This window comes from Leishmania panamensis (assembly GCF_000755165.1).
Source record: "Leishmania panamensis strain MHOM/PA/94/PSC-1 chromosome 29 sequence".
In the NCBI taxonomy this organism is placed as follows: Eukaryota; Euglenozoa; class Kinetoplastea; order Trypanosomatida; family Trypanosomatidae; genus Leishmania; species Leishmania panamensis.
Window position 1 is genome coordinate 437486 of NC_025875.1, and position 18893 is coordinate 456378.

Sequence of the window (18893 nt, forward strand, 5' to 3'; positions counted from 1 at the left end):
TACATATACATATATATATATATATATATATATATATATATATATGCATAGCGCTGGCTATCATCCACACTGCGCACGTGTGCCAACAGGTAAGTGTGTGTGTGGTTGATGCCTTTTAGTGGTTGCCTCTTTCCACTTCTGCGCCTCTTCTCCCTTTAGTCGTTTATTCCCCTTTATGGCATCTCTTTTTTGGTGACTGAAAGCGCATTTCGTGTGGACTCATGCGGTCCTCGCGCACAGCTCGCGGCCACATGTGAGGTAGCCCCCCTGCTTGTCGCGTCTTCGTGTAGGCGTGCGTGCGTTTGCTCCTCTCGTGGCATCATCATCGCCGTTCCCCCCCTCTCTCTGCCTCTTTCTTCTTTCACATCAACGCAGGGAAAACAGCAAACTGTCCGCAAAAAACAACAAAAAAAGCGATCGAACGTCAACATTGCTCAGAACCTGTCGTACGAAAAGGCCAGAGCGCATCTTTTGCTTTCCCTTTCTAACACCCTTTTCCCCTTTCCCAATGTAGAACAGATCGACTCGCTCGTGTGTGTGTGTGTGTGTGTGTCTCATGCAGACGTTACGCACAAGGGCCACATCAAAGCCTTCAAGTGTGCTTCTTTTCGATGCCTGAGTGCGTGTATGGTAGGTGTGCGCGTTTACCTGGAGCGAAAGGAGGGCCGACACGCAGTGCTGTCGGAGGAGGCTTCTGCAGCTGCTAATGATTCTACAGATTTCCTTGCCTGGCGGCCATCAGCGCTGCTTCTTCTTTTCTCTCAGTTTAGCATCGTTTTCTGTTTCCACACACTCACCTTCCACCACTGCGCGTCTCTCTCCCACCCCCTTTTCCCTTTCGTTTTTTTTTCTCTCCCTTTTTTTTTTTCATATTGCCTGTTGTTATTACTCGCAAACGCGTCATAATTCCTGCACGCTAGCCTGTCTCCCCCCAGCCCCTCTCTCTTCACGCAGAGACATTCATAAGAACGCTCATACATGCAGGCAGAGAGTTGCAAGCATGACTTTACACTTACGAGTATGTAGCAGACAAGATACAGGAAAAATAAAGGGATGTGGTGGTGGTGTGGTGTGGTGTGGTGTGGTGTGGGGTGGGGGTGGCAACAACAAGTTACTCCTACATTCCTGGGCGGGTGCTAGTACTCGTGATGTGTGTCTTTGTGTGTGTATAGGCGCTCGTTAATGCGAGTGCTGTGGAGGTGCATGTTCGATCTTTTCTCTTTCGCAATTGCACGCCACACATGGGGTGCGGATCCTTCCTTCCGCTCCTCTTTCAGATTCTCTTCACTCGTCGCGCTGTGAGTGAGTGCATACGCGCGTGTGTGTCCTCTCTGTTTTGACACTTGCGTTTTGTTTTTCTTCTTGTGCTCTTCCTACTCCCCCCAAATATGAGCACTGCAGATCGTCAGCTTCCCCCTCTTTCCCCAGGTCTCTCTCTCTCTAGCTCCCCACCACTCCACTGTTTTTCAGTCCTGCCCTTTTCATTGTGTCATGTAGCGTCTCTCGTTGTTGTCTTGCTTATTGTCTTTTTTTTTGGGCCCCCGTCTGCAGAGTGGTTAGCGAGCAGGAGGGAGGGAAGAACACAAGGAAGAGAGAGGGGGGAATCGTTACAACCTGCTGCGTGTGTGTGTGTGTGTGTGTGGCGAGTATGCACTACAGCTCCAAACACCCGAGTGCCAGTCAAGCCTATCGTTGGTGCCAGTTTCGACACGCACACAGCTACAGGTCAATTATTCGCTCGTGAAAGGGGAGGGGGGGGGCAAGTGGCGCCTCATCATCGCCTTCCTCTCGCTACCAGGCAGGCAAGGCAAAGAAAAAGAAAGGGAGGCACACCTGCGAGCGTCATCATGTCTCGGTGCTACGCGCGTGTATTATTCTAGTTCTTCCATTTCCCCGCTCCTTCTTCCTCTGTCAAATCCCGCGTCCTCTCATTTTTGTTGCCCACTTCTCATCTCTCTAATCTCACACGTCCCTGCTCCCTCCCCTCCAATGCCTTCATCGGCCAACACACGCACCCATCACACCCTCCCATGCGTATGAATGACACGGGCAGAGATGCGTTGTCCACGTGTATTTAGTAAGAGCGGCAGCAGGGCATAGATAAGAAGGCCCCACCCCCCCCAAAAAAAAGAAGAAGAGGAAGCGACATCATGCTTGAAAGAAGCAGGTAGGACGGAATAGACCACACATCAGCCCACAAGGGGACGACGCAGCGCATAAAAGGTGAGGGTAGCGCTACGTTTCAGCATTGCCAGCATTGGAAAGAGTGTTCGAATGAGCAAAGAAAGTCCCTCTTTTGCCTTCCTAGAGACACACACACACACACACAGGCACCAGCAGTTACGCGGAGCTGCACACAGAGGTTCATGAACTACTTTGGCCAGTGGTCCAACCTGGAGCTGGTGCGCCAGGATGGCAGCAAGCATCTGGCCACAGACGTGCTTCGTGACGTGTCGTACGTCGTGCTGCTCTTTGGCGCTTTCTGGAGCCCCGAGTGCGAGGCCTTCATGGACGTCATTGGCAACTTCTACGAGGCACATCATGAGGCGAAGAGGTTCGAGGTTGTGTACATCTCCCGTGACTACAGCCAAGCGGAGATGATGAAAGGCTTCTTGCTGAGTGAACGGGCCTCTGCGGCAGCGCAGAGACGCGAGCATCAGGGGCGCAAGGAGAAGCGAACGCACCGTCTTCTGAGCGTAGAGAACGGCCAAGCGGAAGCAAAAGAGCCGGGCGTTACGGAGGAAGTGCAAAAGGGCGCGAATTGCCAGCACTGGAGCGGGCAGGGTGCCAGCGGCGACTTGGAGCACCCCCAAGTTACTTCCAGGGCCAGCACCTTTTCTTCCTCCATACCCCCGCCGCTGAAGCGCGTGGCAGAGCTGACGATGAACAGCACTGCCACAAGCGGTCTTGCTAGCGCCCATGCCAATCAACTGATGTCGTGCAAACGGCGTGGTTTCTGGGCTGTGCCTTACGACCACGTCGGTCGCGTTGGCGTTCCTATTCTTTATCACCTTCGCGTCTTTACTTACCCTGGGGTGATTGTGTGCCGCAACAAGCGGTTTGCTGCGGGGTTGCCATCTTCGCTGCTGCCACCGCTACCTATGGTGTACCAGACACCAGCAGCGCACTCCTTGACCCCGCCGCAGGCGATTCAGCCGGCCGAGGAGTCAGAGACAGAGTTGATGCAGCCGCCGCCGTCGTTGATCATCGATCGCGCCAACGCCCCGCAGCGGCGGCAGAAGACGCCGATGGTGGCGCTGCCCGAGTGCTACCCCGACGTGGTCACCATCGCCGGTCGCTTCATGATGGAGCAGGACCCGAGCGGGGAGGACTTCCCGTGGGACAGGATGAATTCCAAGACCCGCTCGACGGCGCTGCTATTCTTTGTGATTGTGGCTGTGCTTACCATCATAGTGCTCTCGTGGGCGCTCCCGATGGCTCTCATTGCGCGGCCTGTGGCTTCGTCGGAGTCCCAGGCAGAGATGTAGAGCTCACACATACCCATGCGCGCACGCACACCCACATACCCACAAGAAGACCGACACGACAGGGAGGAGGATGAGTGGATGGAGCTACTTCCATAAAGCGGAGAGAAACAGCCTCTTTCTCTTTCTCTCGCCTTCTCCCTTTTATGTTTGTTAGTGGCCGTTGCCATGGCCCAGACTGCGTTGCCTCCAGATGCGGACATATCTCATTTTTAATCCTCTTTTCGCTTGGCCCGTGTATATGTGCACCTCCTTTGCGGTTGAGGGCTACACCGCGCAGTGTGCAGCTAAGGGAAAGCGTAAGGAGTTCATGCAAGCAGTGTCTCCTGAGCTACTCGGCTGATAAGTGAGGAAGAGAGAGGGCCACCTCAGATAGGCAAGCAAATGCCGTGACGCACGTGCTTCCTGTCCTTTTCTCACGTGTCGACGGCCCCCTCCCCCCTCCTCCTCCTCCTCCCTACTGCCGGTGGTGGCAAACGCAGAGGAGAGGAGGGGGGGAGGGGGGGCCGTCGACCTTCGTTTGGTGCATGAAAAGTGTGCACGTTTGCGTCTATACACTCAGGCATCAGACGCTCCGTTGTATTTCCTGACCTCCGAACTGGCCACAAGGCGCACAAACGCATGAGTGTGGAATCCCCTACCCATGGGTTTCTCTTGAGAGTGTCCAACAGGCGCTCTGGATCGCTCGACAGCGGCGCTGCATGCGTGGATATTACCAGGCTCGAGTGGTCAAATACCCCAGACGATTATCAACAGAGTTTTATCGTTTTCCCGTTCTCCCAGTCTGGTGTTACGATCGCTTACCCCTGTTTCACCCTTCCTTCTCCATTACTTCCTTTCTCTGGCTACATGGTGTTGGTGGGATCTATGTGATGATATGCGCGCGCATATGTGTGTCACTTATGTTGACCTCTTCTTTGGTACGTACTGCGCCCTGCCATTGCCTGTATCCGCGCATGACGTCTGTCGCACACGAACACTCACCTCCTCTGTCTCACTCTTTCTCTTTCTCTCCCTCTCCCCGGTGCACACACACACACACACGTGCTGACCGTCTCCTTACACTTCTTTTACGCGGTGTAGCTACACCGCCCACGTCCCCCAACCCCACGTTAGGCTTCACACTCTTGCACACACGCATCAGCGTCACATTCGCGCGTCGTCTTCTCCCACGCTCCCTCTTCGCTGCTTCTGCTTGCACGGAGCCACTTTGCATCTCCTCGGAGCTCGTTGGCCTTCGGCTTTGCTTCTCTCTCTCCCTCCTCTTGTTTGCATGTTTCTGGTCCGCTCTCCTACCTTCCCTCTACCACTCTCGCTCATACATACGTATCCACACGATCGCGTTGCTGAGAAGCAGTACCGAGTCACAGAGTCACAGAGGGGCGCAGGCAAACAGCCACACCCATACACACACAGAGGGGGGAAGACGACGTGATAGAGTCATTACGAGGAAAGACGCGCGAGCCACTCGGTTTTTTTTCTGGCCTACTTCTTCCCGTTCAGCTCTCTGCCTTTACTGTACTCTGGCTGGTACTTTGCTCGTCTTCTCCCGCCCCTGCCAGTCTCCTGTTTCGCATTTTATTTGTTGCTGCTGCCGCTGCTGCCATTTCTTTTCTCTCCCCCTTTTCCCCGACGGTCTCACTCTTGTTGTTTCTGTCACTGCTAAGGAGGCAGTGGTGACTTCTTCGCTGAGCTGCGCGTACGCACGTACTCTTCCTTGATTTCTGTCATTCAGCCAACCCGCCTTCTCCGTCGTCCTCTGCCCCTTTCCTTGTCTTGAGAGTGTGTACGTGTGTATTAATTTCTTTGTTTCCGCTTTTCAGGCCCCCCCTCCTCTTCCCTCTCTCGGTGTATCTGCCAAGTCTGCTTCTTTCATTGTTTAATTGGTGCTCATTTTTGTCCCCCCGCACTCACCTCATCGAGCACCGTCTCTGCTCTTCTTTCGTGCCGTTTGCCTCCCTCTGCGAGTTGGTCTTCTCTTGCCACCATACCCTGCCATTGAGGAGAAGCCGGGTGTAAAGAGAGAGAGAGAGAGGCGACCCACGTGGCGTAGAGGAGGAGCGAAACCCCCCCCCCCCCCACACACACACCCGTACCCACGAGACCTCCTGCGAAGGCGTTACAAGGAAGACCACAGCTCCTTCAGCTCTGCTGATCTCGCTCTTTCTCTCAGTGTTTTGTCGTTCTCACGAGAGCGTGGTATGCTTCTTTCTGTTCAGTGCTTACATTTTTGACGGCGTTCTCTCGGTTTTCTTTCCGCCTTCCTCTTTCACTTTTTAGCTGCACACACACACACACCCACACACACGCTCTGTGTCTTGATACGGACGCACCGAAACGCGCAAGCCTTCATCTCATTCCCCTTTTCTTCGTTCGTAGGCTTTCTTTGTGCGTGCGTGTTGCTTGTGTGTGCCTTGCTCACCTCACCTTCCGCTACTCGTGTGTTCTCTTTCTGTTTGGTCACTCTTCTGTTGTCTTCCTTGTTGTTGCGCGCGCACTCCCCCGTTTGTTTTTCCTTGTGCCTCCTTTCCGACCGTGCCTACACAGACTCAGATAGAGACAGACGTAGACGTAGTCACGCACACAGCTGTAGGTGTCGTACACTCGAGTGACCCGCGCCGTGTCTTCTCTTCCTTCTCCCCTTCCTTGGACACATTCCCTTCTTGTGTTTTTTTTGTCTTTTGACGTTCATCTTTTACACAGCTGCTTGCGCATTTCTTCCTCTTGCTTGTTTGTTTCAGGTGGCGGCAGTCTCTTTCTCAGCCTCCTCCCCCCATATTGCACGTGCCGGCGAGCGAAGAAGCGTACGAGGCCTTTCCTATCTTGCCACTGTTTTACCGTCCGCTGCGTGCACAGTGGCAGACGGCAGCGGCGGCGACAGAATCGAGAGTACGAAGGGCCAGTTCTATCAAGCACAGATTCAGAGAGAGGCAAACACCCACACGCACCCACACGCACACACACGCACGAGATACCGACACTGGACCGAATTTTCTAAGTTGTTACAGCTGAGGTTCTACACACGGAGTGGCTGACGCGGCTCGTCTGTTCTGTTTCTGGATTGCTAGCTGCTGGGGCTACCGCTCTCTCCCGACGAAGTGACGCCCGGTCAGGATGCCGTTCCGCCCCAAGGGCGTCCCATTCCTGTCGCAGTTCCCTGACTTGAAGGTGCTGCGGCAGGACGGCACCACCGTCGCCGCGTCGGAAGCATTCAAGGGGAAGAAGTACGTGCTGATCTACTTCTCTGCTCACTGGTGCCCGCCATGCCAGCGCTTCACCCCACTGCTGGCGGACTTCTACGATGCTCACAAGGACCGATATGGGTTTGAGGTACTCTTCGTGTCTTCGGATCGAGAGGAGGGGCGCATGATGGACTTTTTTCAGAATCGCAGCAGCAACTACGTGCGCCGCCCACCAGCGGCAACGTCTTCACCTCCACCGGCTGCCTCCAACGAGGCACTGGATGAGAGCTGCCATATGAGCTGCGACATCTCACATCTCTTAGGGAGTACAACTGCCTCTGGTGCAGTAAGCGGCATGGGGGAGGCTCAGCAACCCCAACTCTCCCCCTTGACCATGACCCCAGGGGGTGCATCGACAGCGGTAGGTACGCCTCAGAGCCTCCGTGTGCCCAAGGCCAGCGGACACGGCAACTGGCTGGCCTTGCCTTTCAAGGAACATGAGGTGGCCCGTTTCCTCTCACGCGCCTACTCTGTCGTCTCGATCCCGAAGGTGGTCGTTGTTGCCGTAGACACAAACTGCATGGTGACGAGGGAGGGCAAGGCGATGGTGATAAAGGACCCGGACGCGCTTCGGTTCCCGTGGCGCTTCGCGGAGGGCGACATGCGCAACCGCACGGAGGGCTGGCGAGAGTGCATTGTGCTTCTGCTCATCGTAATGTGTGTTTTTTACTACTACTTTTGGTATTATTAACAGGGAGGAGGAGGAGGAGGAGGAGTGTGGGGGGGGGGGAGGGGGACTGCGGCAGCAAGACAGCAGCGGTTGTTAGTATTTCGCTACCAATGGGGGCAAAGAGGGGGCCATCACTTGCACAGTTGCAACGGAAGCCATTCGTAGAGGCCACGGGTCGAAGTGCCGGTGTGTGTGTGTGTGTCCAGCTGCCGCTGTGGTGCTCCAGCGGCGTGCGGAGAAGAGCGCCTGGACACGGTACAGGCCATCGCTCATCTGCTTTTTGGAGATTTCCTCCTTTGTTTGTGGTGTATTCAGTTTTGCTCATTTTATCTAATTTTTTTTATTTGTTTATCCGCCGTCTCCTTTGGTGTGCTCGTGCGCGGCGGATGACGTGAGGCCATCGCCGTGATGAGGCTTGGCACCCTTGACCGCCTCCCCCCTTTTTTTGCTTCGTCGTCGTAGGCGCCCCACACGTGAACCCTAATAATGGCAGAACACATCTCAGGACTCGGTATCTGACGACCAAGTTTCATCACTCTCTCTGTGTGGGGAATCCAAGCAACCCCCCTATCCCTTGCCAATGCCGAGCCGCTTCTCGTGGTGGCGGTGCTTGGCGCCCGCGACGTGTCTAGGCCAGAGCGGCGTGCCGCTGCTGGTGTCGGCGGTCGGGTCGTGGATGGCGCTGCGTCGGCGCGGCCTGCGGCAGTGGGTGCGTTTGCACTGCCCGTGTGATGGGCAGGAGTGTCGGCGTGGCTCGCACGCATCCCACCCCGGGCCTCGCCGCCTGCTGGTGTGAGGAGCCGGAGCCGCCCCGGCGGATGCGTCGTGTGTTAGCCGGCATGATGCGGGGGGCTGTGGGGCGGCCTGGGGGTGTGGGTGGGCGGTGTGTGCGGCGGAGGCTGTGGCCGGGTGGCTGGGTCGGCGCGCTGCCGTGACGCGTGCCTAGCGCCGCTCAGCGCTGTGCGGTGGGCGTGTGGCAGGGCCGCGGAGAGTGGAGCTGAGCGCATGTGTTGTATGGCAGAGAGTGTACACACTGTAAAAAAAAAATGGGAAGCTCACACATGGTCTCTAGCAGGCGACGCCTACACAGACGTTGGTGGATGGTGAGCTGCCTCAAGGAAGAGGCAGGCACACTTGAGGTGGTGCATGTTCTCTGCGCACCGCACCTGCGCTCATAGCGATCGAAAAAAAAGCGTATTTCCGCGCCAGCAGGAGCGCGGTGCAGGGCAACGAAACAGGGAAGAAAAGTATAGATGAGAGGAGAACAAGAGACTCCCCCTGCACCCCCACTGTGCACGCGCACACACACTCGCTGTTTCGTGCACACCATAGAACCCACTCGGAGTTTTTATCAGATGATCACGCGTGCTTGTTCCAGTTGAAAGGTGTACGTCCTATGCGTGTTGTCTCGCCTTCGCATACTTTCATCTTTTGGCGTTTTCCCGTTACCCTTGATTTCTCGCAGCCGCTCTCTTCTTTTCTTCATTTCTTTTCTTGTTCATTTGTTCCTCTCTCTCTCTCTCGCTTTGTGACTCTCTCTCTGTAGAGTACAACGTGGGTGCTTGCGTGAGGCGCGCACGTGTCTTGTCGGTTACATTGGCGTCGACTTCACTTGTTCGTGGTTGCAGTGTTTCTTGCTTGCTCTCTATGGAGCAGCTCTGGAGCTGCTAGTGGTGTGTTCAGTCATGGCTTAGCTTTCTGCATGTGTGTGGGCTTGTTTCTGCCTCACTGTATCTGAATATTGATATACTCATGCGTGCCGGCGAGCCCATGTGCCTTGACTTTTTCTTCTCCCCTCTCCCCTACCGTGCTCCCTACGCCCCTCTCCACTTGTGTGACTACATCGCTTCTAGGGTCATTCCTGCCTTGCTCTTTCACTACCACCACCATCGCCACTGTCGCTGCGTTAGCAACGGCTACTGTTGCCTCCCTCTCTCATTCCAACCCCAAAACGAAACACGAGCTCGCCATCTGCATAGAGCCATCAAAGGATATTAGCTGCTTTACGTGGTGGAGCAGCGAGTTAGCGCAGAGAAGTACTTGGGGGAACGAAGTAAACACGCACAGACTAGCTGAAGGAAGGGAATAGAGGGAAGGACGAGAACGCTTCTATGTATGTGTGTAAAGAATTGGCAGAGAATGAGAGAGACGGGGGGAACTCACAAAATGAAAAAGGTGGTGGTGGTGGTGTGTGTGTGTGAGGCAATCGCTATCGTAATCGGCGCGCGTTTTTTTTTCTTGATCGAGCGGCTATGGCTTTATTTACTTTAATCATCCAAAGGCTCTCTTTTCTCGATGTCTACGCACCTCAAGCGAAGAAAGCCAGCGCACACGCATGCGTGCGCACGTCTGCGTGATTGTGCACGAGCCTTTTCAACGCAGCGAGGTGCATTTTCCCCACGTCCTAATGGGATGGAAGCAAAAAGAGGGGTTGGTGCGTGTGCCCCTCTTTCTCTCTCTCTGCACGTGCGTGTGTGTGCGTGTGCGTGTCTCGAAGTCGACGCCTCCTTTTTCTTTCTTTTTTTTCTCGTCGGAGATTATTGTGTGGTATACCTTCACCACCGTCACCACCTCCACCACCTCCACCCTCCCTCCCTCCGTGTTTTGTTGTGTTGCACTTCGTGTCAGCTGCTTGTCTCGTGCAAACCGTTGACGTTGTTATTGTTGTCTCTCGCTCTCGCTCTCTCTCTCTCTTTTTGGTCACCTTCATCTTTACTCGTTGATGCTCCCTTCAAACCCCCAGAAGCCCTCGCTTTGCGTAAGGCATAGGCGCACCTGTACTAGTGCGTACACACGCACGTGTGTGTGTGTGTGTGTGTCAACGTCGGCGTGCACCCTCGTCAGACCTTTCGGGACGAGGAGAAAGGGAGGGGAGGGACTGAGCGAATGAGAAGGCGGCGGCAGCACTAGCTGTCGTGCATGTAACTTCCCTCGCCTTCTTCCGCATGCCCACACGCTCACGCACATACAAACGCATGTACCCGCTGCACGTAAGGCAATCGACAGGAACAAATCGGACCAGTCGTCGCGGAGAGAAAGACGCGTTGTTGCTGTTTTCACACGCGTGGGCACGCACACGCGCAACGAGGCCCCTTTGCTCTTGAGAGGAGTGGTACGCGTGCGCATGCGTACGCCAAGCTGGACATCGAAGCCTCTATACCTTCCCTCTGCGCTGTACATTATGTACCTCGCAGGGTAGAGCAATTCAATGACAGTTGACGCGTTGCGTGTGCGTGTGCGTTTCTGCGATTGCCCGCCGCTGTCACGGTGATGCCCATCGTTCACTGCGTGGATCTCGCCGTTGTTCTCTTCCTTCCTGAAATCCTCTCCTCCCTGTTGATCGTGTGTGTGTGTGTGTGTGCGTGCGAGTCTGTGTCGTACTTCTTCAGTGTCTCACGACCTCAAATAACTGCACGTAAAACACAGCCTCTCTCTCTCTCCCCCAGCACCTTCACCGAAGCAGACGCACGCCCATCCACTTCACTCCACAGCACAGCACACGGTCATCTGCGCTTCTGTTTGTTCGTTATTTTTCATCCTGTGTATTCCAGCACTACGTATTACCCCCCCCCCACCCCTCGCTCACACAGCTACGCACAAACGTACTATAGCATCTCCATCGACTTACTGCTTGCGGGTGCCGCACACGCCGACCTGTAGTAAATTAAGAGCCTACTCTTCCGCTCTATTCAGCTGTGACTGCTTCGCATCCTTCTACGCCTCCTCGTGTGCCCTCTATTTTCTCTCTACTTTGTTTGTTCAGCGCGGACGCGTCCACTGCTCTCTTTCCACCTAGAACCTTGTGCTCTCCCTCCTCTTCCTCCAACCCCTGCGCCTCAGCTCCTCCTGCTGTCTGTCTGTCTGTCTCTCTCTCTCCCTCTTGTTGTCCGTGCCTGACGCCCTTGCTGCCATGTCGGGTTTGAAGAGGTTTTTCCCTTACACTGAGAGCTTCCTCAGGGGCTCGGCGACAGACATCACATTGCCAACACTGGCTGGTAAGACTTTCTTCTTCTACTTCTCGGCGAGTTGGTGCCCGCCATGCCGCGGCTTTACTCCGCAGCTCGTTGAGTTCTACAAGGCACACGCGGAGGCGAAGAATTTCGAGGTGATGCTGATCTCATGGGACGAGGCAGCTGATGATTTCAAGGAATACTACGCGAAGATGCCGTGGCTGGCGCTGCCCTTTAGTGATCGAAAGGGGATGGAGTTTCTCAGGACAGGGTTCAAGGTAGAGTCGATTCCGACTCTGATTGGCGTTGAGGCGGACACAGGCAAGATCCTTACGACGCAGGCGCGCAACATGGTTGTGAAGGACCCCGAGGGGAAGGAGTTTCCGTGGCCCAACGTCTCGGAGTAGATGAGTAGATATGAAAAGGTGTACCACATGCACCAGTTCTGGGGAAGGGTGAAGGCAAGATGGGGTATATGCCTCAGCAGCAAGTGATAGTGGTGGTGTGCGCCTGCTCACGCACATGCTTCGTATGCGTCTTCTAGAAGATGCTCATCTTGAGGATGCTTCTTTCTCTTTCTTTATCTTGGTAGCTTTCCTTGAGGGAGATTGGCATGAGCCCAAGCGCGGTCAACAAGGACTATTATTATCCTCATCACCGACACCCCCCACTCGTCAACTCCCCTCACCACTGTTGGTCATTCCCCACCATTTCACTCCTGACAGCGATCACTATTGCAATGCTCTTGTGCATTTACACGGACGCAAGTACACTTAGGGGCCTATTCCTGTTATGTTAATGCTCTTTGTTGTGCACCGTTGAGCCAAGACGCGCCCCACCCTCTACATTGAATCTTCACGTATACACAGAACAGAAGTTTACCGTCTGCCCCGGTGTGGATGATCAGCAAATATGTCCCAGTCGGAGGTTTGGTTAGACCAGATAGTGGTAGGGAGGGAGAGAGGGAAGAGCCCAAAGGCAAGTGCTCAGTTGGACTATGCGTGTAGTCAATTTTTACCTCCGTAGGTACTTCGTCGAAACCAGGTGCTGATGCGAGACACAAAATGGGAGAGGCAGTGAGTGCGCTTATGTGGGCTTCTGCGAACCCACGTACTCACGGCTCGTCAATCAGCGAGAATGTGTAGGGAAGGAAGAGCCATCGTGTGGTGTTTTTTGCTCGCTGTACGCTTGTCACTCTCATGTGTACCGAACAATCCGCTGCTCGTATATCACACGGTGTGTTGGTGAAGGAGGACTCAAGCACCCGTCTCACTTCCTTGCGGAATGCAGCACGCGTGGGGAGGAGGAAAATGCAACGTCAGACAATCCTCGCAGGTCGCTTCCATTGAAATCAGCCCACCCAGTCTCCCCTTCCCCCCATCCGGACTCTTCACCTCATCGGCCTTCTCTCGCTTCTTGCATCTCTTTCTCTTTCTCTCTTATTCATGCGCCTGTGCCTGTACTGGGCTTCCTTGCCGTCTCCCTCCGCTCCCTCCACTGTTGCCGGGACATCACACCTTGGCTGTGTTTTGTACGGACGTGGTACACCCACAAACGGGTGCCATCGCAACGCATCCCATCCTGGCCTCCTGCTCGCAGCCCCCGCCACCACTTACTCCTTCTCTCTCTTTCATACAGCAAAGGACTTCAGCATCCCTACTGACGCGTCCTCTCACGTTCTCACCGTCTCCTCGTCGCCCACAGACAAGCACTGCCCTTTCCCGTTTGAGCTCATCGGTTTTCTCTCTCTTCTCCCCTCTTTCTCTCCGTGCACGCAGTCATGCCCGGGCTCAACAAGCACCTGCCGGGTGTGGTGACACTGCAGAAGCAGCAATCGGAGGTGAGCGTGAGCTCGCTCTCCGGAAAGACTGTGTTCTTCTACTTCTCAGCGAGCTGGTGCCCACCGTGCCGCGGCTTCACGCCACTGCTGGTTGAATTTTACGAGAAGTACCATGATTCGAAGAACTTCGAGGTCGTACTTGTGACATGGGACGAGGAGGAGGAGGGCTTCAACGGGTACTACGCGAAGATGCCGTGGCTTGCGATTCCATTCTCGCAACGTCACCTTGTGGAGAGTCTGACAAAGACGTTTAACGTGGGGTCGATCCCGACGGTGATCGGCGTGTGCGCAGACACTGGTGATGTCGTGACGACGCGCGCGCGCCACGCGCTGACGCAGGACCCCGAGGGCGAGCAGTTCCCGTGGAGGGACTAAGCTAGGCAGCAGAGCTTCGAGGTGAGCGGCTGTATACGCTAGCGCAGGCGTAAGCCTTGCCCCGGCCCTCCGTTCCTCTTCGCCTTTTTCATTTCTTGTCTCTCTTTCGTACGTACATGTCGTGTTTTCGAGGTTCGTTTTTTCCAATTTTTACGATGGTCTCTTTTTTTTCTCTCCGGTCTCTCTCTCCCTCTGTGTGTGTGTGTGTAGCCGTGGACTGGGCGACTTTGCTAGAGAACAGTAGCGGGAAAGGCGAAGCAGAGAGGAGGAGAGGTGGCCCTTCCGAAGAGGGACGCACAGTCATCCCATACATTGTCAAACAGGCACAGCGCAAAGGAAACGAGGAGAAAGGCACAAGCCCCCCTCTACTGCTCTCTTGTGCGGACATGTAGGTGCGTGTGTCTGTCTGTCTCTCCTCGTGGTTTCTAGTGAGATCGCGCGCTCTCTGTGTTGATCTCTCTTCTTTGTTTCGCTTCTTTTGCTTTTCTTTTTTTGCCTCCTACTTATATATATTTCCCGTGCTGGGGTCTCGTGTGAGCGATTGCCCCCCTCCCTCCCCCTCCCAAGCTCTCTCTTCTCGGGCGCGCTTTCTCTCGTGTCGCTGTCTGTGCAGGCCTTACAACTCTTTGGTTCTCTTTGTGGTTGTTTCTCCCCCTTTTTCTTCGCCCTTCCTTCCTCTCTTCCTCCTTTCACCGACTCCCCCCATCCTCCCCAGCCCTCCTCCACATCTCTGCCCTATCAGCAGTAGAGGTAAAGAGAGAAAGCGAGACAGACAGACAGAGAGAGAGAGAGCGAGGACGCAGTGGGGAGGCGAGCGCCTCGCCAAAGTACTAAGAAGCACTACATGATTCGATTTTGTATCCTCTCGTTTTCCTTCTTATTTGCTCTTCATGGGCTTTCTGCGCCGGTTTCTGCCTCAGCTCATACCGCTCTTCTACACATGAAGGGTCAGCGAAGCAGAGAAAAAATGAGTTGTACGGGAAGGGCACCAAACAGCCTGAGGCCTGCTCAGCTGACACCACTGCAGCAGCAAAATGAAGCGCGCGCGTTTCTATCATGACTGTTGTCATCCTTTACGTAGTGAGATGTGTGAGGGAGAGGACCGGTAGGCGACATTTCTGAGCACACGAGAGACGTCTTTTTGAAGCAGCGAGAACCTACCGAAGTTCGGAAGGTAAGAACTACGCAACGACCCTTACACCCACACCCACCCACACACACACACACATGCACGTACACGCAGAATGGAGAGCTACGCCCTCGAGTTTGTGCGTGTACACGCACAGAAGTTAGGGATAGGTTGCTCAACAGCACACATTCAACGTTACTGCGAGGCTCACAGGAGACCTCGGCCCAGTTGGTCATCGCCGCGCATGAACCAGTACCTTGCCCTTTGTAGCTCTAAAAGACAGGTGAGGGGCACGATGAGGAAGAGGAGGGTGAGAGCTGCTCAAAATATATTGAATGGCCGTGCATCACGATCACCTTATCTCCCCCAAGCAGTCTTCTCCCTATCTGTGAAACAGCTCCACAGCATTGCAAGGAGGCTCTATTAAACTCACGCCCAACGCCTTTGTGAGACGATCATCATGCAAGCATGACGCCACCTCGTCGTCTCTCAACGTCATCTTCGCTAACCTCTCTCATTTCCCTGCTGTTCACTCACAACTGTTCCGACGGCGCCTGTGTGTGTGTGTGTGCAACTAACCAGCTTTCGCCGCGCCCTTGCTTCCCACTCGAAGAATACTCCCACCGCAAACACCGCCACTCTCAGTACACCCGAACCACCCTGTGGTCGACAAAGCACGCTTACCCACGCGCTCACATCAGTGATACCCTCCACCGAAAGCTGACCACAAAGTCCGCTCTCCGTGCACGCAGTCATGTCCGGGCTCAACAAGCACCTGCCGGGTGTGGTGACACTGCAGAAGCAGCAATCGGAGGTGAGCGTGAGCTCGCTCTCCGGAAAGACTGTGTTCTTCTACTTCTCAGCGAGCTGGTGCCCACCGTGCCGCGGCTTCACGCCACTGCTGGTTGAATTTTACGAGAAGTACCATGATTCGAAGAACTTCGAGGTCGTACTTGTGACATGGGACGAGGAGGAGGAGGGCTTCAACGGGTACTACGCGAAGATGCCGTGGCTTGCGATTCCATTCTCGCAACGTCACCTTGTGGAGAGTCTGACAAAGACGTTTAACGTGGGGTCGATCCCGACGGTGATCGGCGTGTGCGCAGACACTGGTGATGTCGTGACGACGGGCGCGCGCCACGCGCTGACGCAGGACCCCGAGGGCGAGCAGTTCCCGTGGAGGGACTAAGCTAGGCAGCAGAGCTTCGAGGTGAGCGGCTGTATACGCTAGCGCAGGCGTAAGCCTTGCCTCGCCTCTTTGTTCTTCTTCTCCTGTCTCCGACTACCGGCATCGCTACCGTTCACATCCAGCGGTGCCAGCGGGCCTGCGCGTCGCGCGCTTGCCGTGGCTGTCAGCTGGGAGCTGCGCCGCAGCCTGAGCTTCATACGCCCTCTTTCCCCTCCCAGCTTGTGGTGCGTACAACTGTGATTCCCCGCTGCTGCTGTTACTGCCGGTGGCCGATGCTGCTATTCGCCCTTCTAGGTCCACTGTATCGGCTTGTCACGGCTTCTCCTCGGCAATTGTGGTTTTTTTTCCTATGGCTTCTCTTGTGCTTTCTGCATCTTTATTCCTCTCTCTCTCTTGTGCGACTTGCGGAGGTGCCCGCTCACGCATACACATTTGTGCGGGGACCCGCCTCCCACTCGATTTGTGCCTCTTTCTATTTAGTCCGTGTGTGCTTGTGTGCCACCGTAACAGCGTATTAGAAATATTTTGCTTCCTGGTGCGTCTCGGCGATGCTGTCGCTGCCGTTCACTACGCCCCACACCCTTCTAGCTCCTTGGGTGGTGGCACAGTGGCCCCTAGTGACCTCCTTTTTTTGCTTGTGCATCTGTGCGTGTGTGCGTGTGCGTGTGCGTGTGGGCCTCACTGTGCGCACTGAAAATGCAGACAGAGAGGTAAGCCAACGAACAGCGACCGACTTCCACCGGCGAGCGGCGCTGCTGCAGTCCTGCGGATCAGGGAGCTGCGCGCGTTAGCGGGTTTTCTATGCTGCGTGCGCCGCCTTAACACGTCTCTCCGACTCTCACGCTTCCTTCCCTTGCGCAGACCCGCCTGGTAGGACGTGCACTCGTTGGCTCTGGTACAGAGACACGCGACTGAGTGAGGTTATGGAGAAGGAGGGGTTGTCATGTCGTTGTTTGGGGCGTTGATACTCGCATCTTTTGCTCGAGCTGCGCGTGTATGTGTTTGTTCCCCCTTTTGCCGATCCACCCGTTCTCCCCCTTCTACCGCTATTTTTCTTGTCCTTCCCTTTCATGTTATACGCACGTAGCATTCGTGCTGCTCCTGCGTTCGCTTCTCCGGCAGCTGACGCCAGTAAAGTGTGATTGTGCTTCCCGTTCGTGTACACAAGACACAAAGGGGGAGGAAACGATGATTGCCGCCACTACCGCAGGAGTCGGGTCAGCCGCCAGAGCCGCGGCCACGCAGAAACCGCGCTTGTTTGACAGCTTGGACGCGGCCAGCAAGGAGCGAGTGACAACGTTGCTGAGCCACTACCAGGTGTTTCTCCCTGTGGAGCAGGTTTCCTTTATGCAAGAGCTTGAGCGGTACAACGAGGAGCAACAGACAGCGGCGCTGACGGCGAGCAAGGCCGGTGAGGTGTGGGTACGCTACACAACCCCGCGTCTGCAAGCAGTGCAGGCACGCGATCCTGCGTATGTGCAGCGGCTGATCTCTGACATAGCCGCCCCTCGCGAGTCAAAGAGTGATGAAACGCCGGGAGAGGCGACACCACCGCCATGCACACTGGAGGATATTCTCCATACTTGCGGCATGTTTGGTGAGCCGGAAGGCGTTCCCATCCGTGTAGGCAAGATGTCTCTCTATGAAAGGTTGCACGAGAACATGAAAAGCCGGCGGAGCACGGCATGTGGGAGTGTGGTAAACTCCACCACTCCAAACATCCCTACCACCGCCGATGCAGGAGGTGGTACTGCATGGAGCTCAGCTCAGTTTGAGACTGCTGCCAAACCAGCAGCGGAGGAGCGTGAGATGGGTGATGCCGCATCCCTGGAGGCATCGGCGCAAGCCGAGAGCGGCGAGAGCGCAGTGGTGCCTATGTACACCGGCGCTTTGCCGTTTCACGCATCGTCGACCAGGCCGGCCGCACCATACCGCAGCAACGCCTACCAGACCGTGCGCCTCGCAATGAGCTCGCCTGGATACATTTCGACGACGCAGCCGACCTCGCTGGCGGAGGTTCAATCGCCGCAAGACGGCGTGAAATCCGTGTTGAACGCCACCCCTTTCCCGATCACTGAAGAGGAACTGCGCGAGTGGTTTGAGGAGCTGGATGTATGTGGGCGTGGCGTCCTGAGCGTTGAGGAGTTCCAGCGCTGCATGGAGTCCTTGGAGCGCGACCTGGGTGTTCCGACAGAGTACGCGACACTTGAGCGAGACGGGGCGCAGTTAGCGAACAATGGCTGGCTTAGCTTCGAGGCCTTTGCCTACCTCGTGCTCCGCTTTGCGCGTGTTTGACACGGCAGAAATGACAAGAGAGCGAGGCGAATGAGGAAGACGCGGCGAGGGGGGGTCTTTGCTTTGCAGTGTTGCCATTTTCGTTTCTCTTTCTCGCCGTTGCAGTTGGAAGGCTGCTGCTTTCTCCACCGCTGCATCCACCAATGCCCCTCTTCTTGCATCTTTTTATTTCTGTGTGTGTGTGTGTGTGTCCGAGATGCAGAGCGGTGACATGCAGGTACGGCGGCGCAACACTCACACACACATGCGGATAACATCGCCATCTTCTTTTCTTTCATTGCCTTTCTCGGGTCTTCTCTTTTCCTCGGGCTGGCATGTAGGGATGTGCCTTGTTTCCCCTGCTCTTCGCCCTATTCACCATGTACATTTCGCTTGTCCTTTTAGCGCGTGTGTGTGTCTGCAAGCACCTCTGCTGGGCTCATGCCTCGCAAGCGCCCCCCCGGGTCTTCTTCCCTTTCTCAGTCTCTGTTCCAGGCCTCGTTGATGCAACAGAGAAGGTCTGAAGGCAGTGAAGAAGGGAAAGGAGATGGCGCTTTTATTTTGCGCGAGGGGGGGAGGGCGTGGAGGGACACGACGGCGATGCGGGAGAGGCTGCCGAGAGACACATCCCAGCGAGAGAAGTTTGCTTTCTCCGTCTCGCGTTGCATGGAGGTCTCTGTCTTTGTGGCTGCCCCGCTACGTCTCTCCCTTGCTATGTAGATATGCGTGCTGATGTTTT

The 18893-nt window shown here is 55.4% G+C and overlaps 6 protein-coding genes across 6 annotated transcripts, besides 1 other annotated feature; all 6 read left to right on the forward strand.

Annotated features, from left to right (window-relative positions):
• Positions 1 to 2366: 2366 nt before the first annotated feature.
• Positions 2367 to 3488, forward strand: LPMP_291160 (tryparedoxin-like protein; the record flags this gene model as incomplete). Its single annotated transcript, XM_010702422.1, has 1 exon — positions 2367 to 3488. The coding sequence occupies one exon, from the start codon at positions 2367 to 2369 to the stop codon at positions 3486 to 3488; it is 1122 nt and encodes a 373-aa protein (XP_010700724.1).
• Positions 3489 to 6599: 3111 nt separating this feature from the next.
• Positions 6600 to 7418, forward strand: LPMP_291170 (tryparedoxin-like protein; the record flags this gene model as incomplete). Its single annotated transcript, XM_010702423.1, has 1 exon — positions 6600 to 7418. The coding sequence occupies one exon, from the start codon at positions 6600 to 6602 to the stop codon at positions 7416 to 7418; it is 819 nt and encodes a 272-aa protein (XP_010700725.1).
• Positions 7419 to 7894: 476 nt separating this feature from the next.
• Positions 7895 to 8429: a repeat region.
• Positions 8430 to 11307: 2878 nt separating this feature from the next.
• On the forward strand, positions 11308 to 11754 carry TXN2 (tryparedoxin; the record flags this gene model as incomplete). The annotated part of the gene is made up of 1 exon (XM_010702424.1): positions 11308 to 11754. The coding sequence occupies one exon, from the start codon at positions 11308 to 11310 to the stop codon at positions 11752 to 11754; it is 447 nt and encodes a 148-aa protein (XP_010700726.1).
• Positions 11755 to 13127: 1373 nt separating this feature from the next.
• Positions 13128 to 13562, forward strand: TXN1-2 (tryparedoxin; the record flags this gene model as incomplete). The annotated part of the gene is made up of 1 exon (XM_010702425.1): positions 13128 to 13562. One exon carries the CDS (start codon positions 13128 to 13130, stop codon positions 13560 to 13562), a length of 435 nt encoding a protein of 144 aa, XP_010700727.1.
• A 1883-nt stretch (positions 13563 to 15445) lies between these two features.
• TXN1-1 (tryparedoxin) lies at positions 15446 to 15880 on the forward strand (the record flags this gene model as incomplete). The annotated part of the gene is made up of 1 exon (XM_010702426.1): positions 15446 to 15880. The coding sequence occupies one exon, from the start codon at positions 15446 to 15448 to the stop codon at positions 15878 to 15880; it is 435 nt and encodes a 144-aa protein (XP_010700728.1).
• Positions 15881 to 17068: 1188 nt separating this feature from the next.
• LPMP_291210 (hypothetical protein) lies at positions 17069 to 18175 on the forward strand (the record flags this gene model as incomplete). The annotated part of the gene is made up of 1 exon (XM_010702427.1): positions 17069 to 18175. The coding sequence occupies one exon, from the start codon at positions 17069 to 17071 to the stop codon at positions 18173 to 18175; it is 1107 nt and encodes a 368-aa protein (XP_010700729.1).
• Positions 18176 to 18893: the final 718 nt, after the last annotated feature.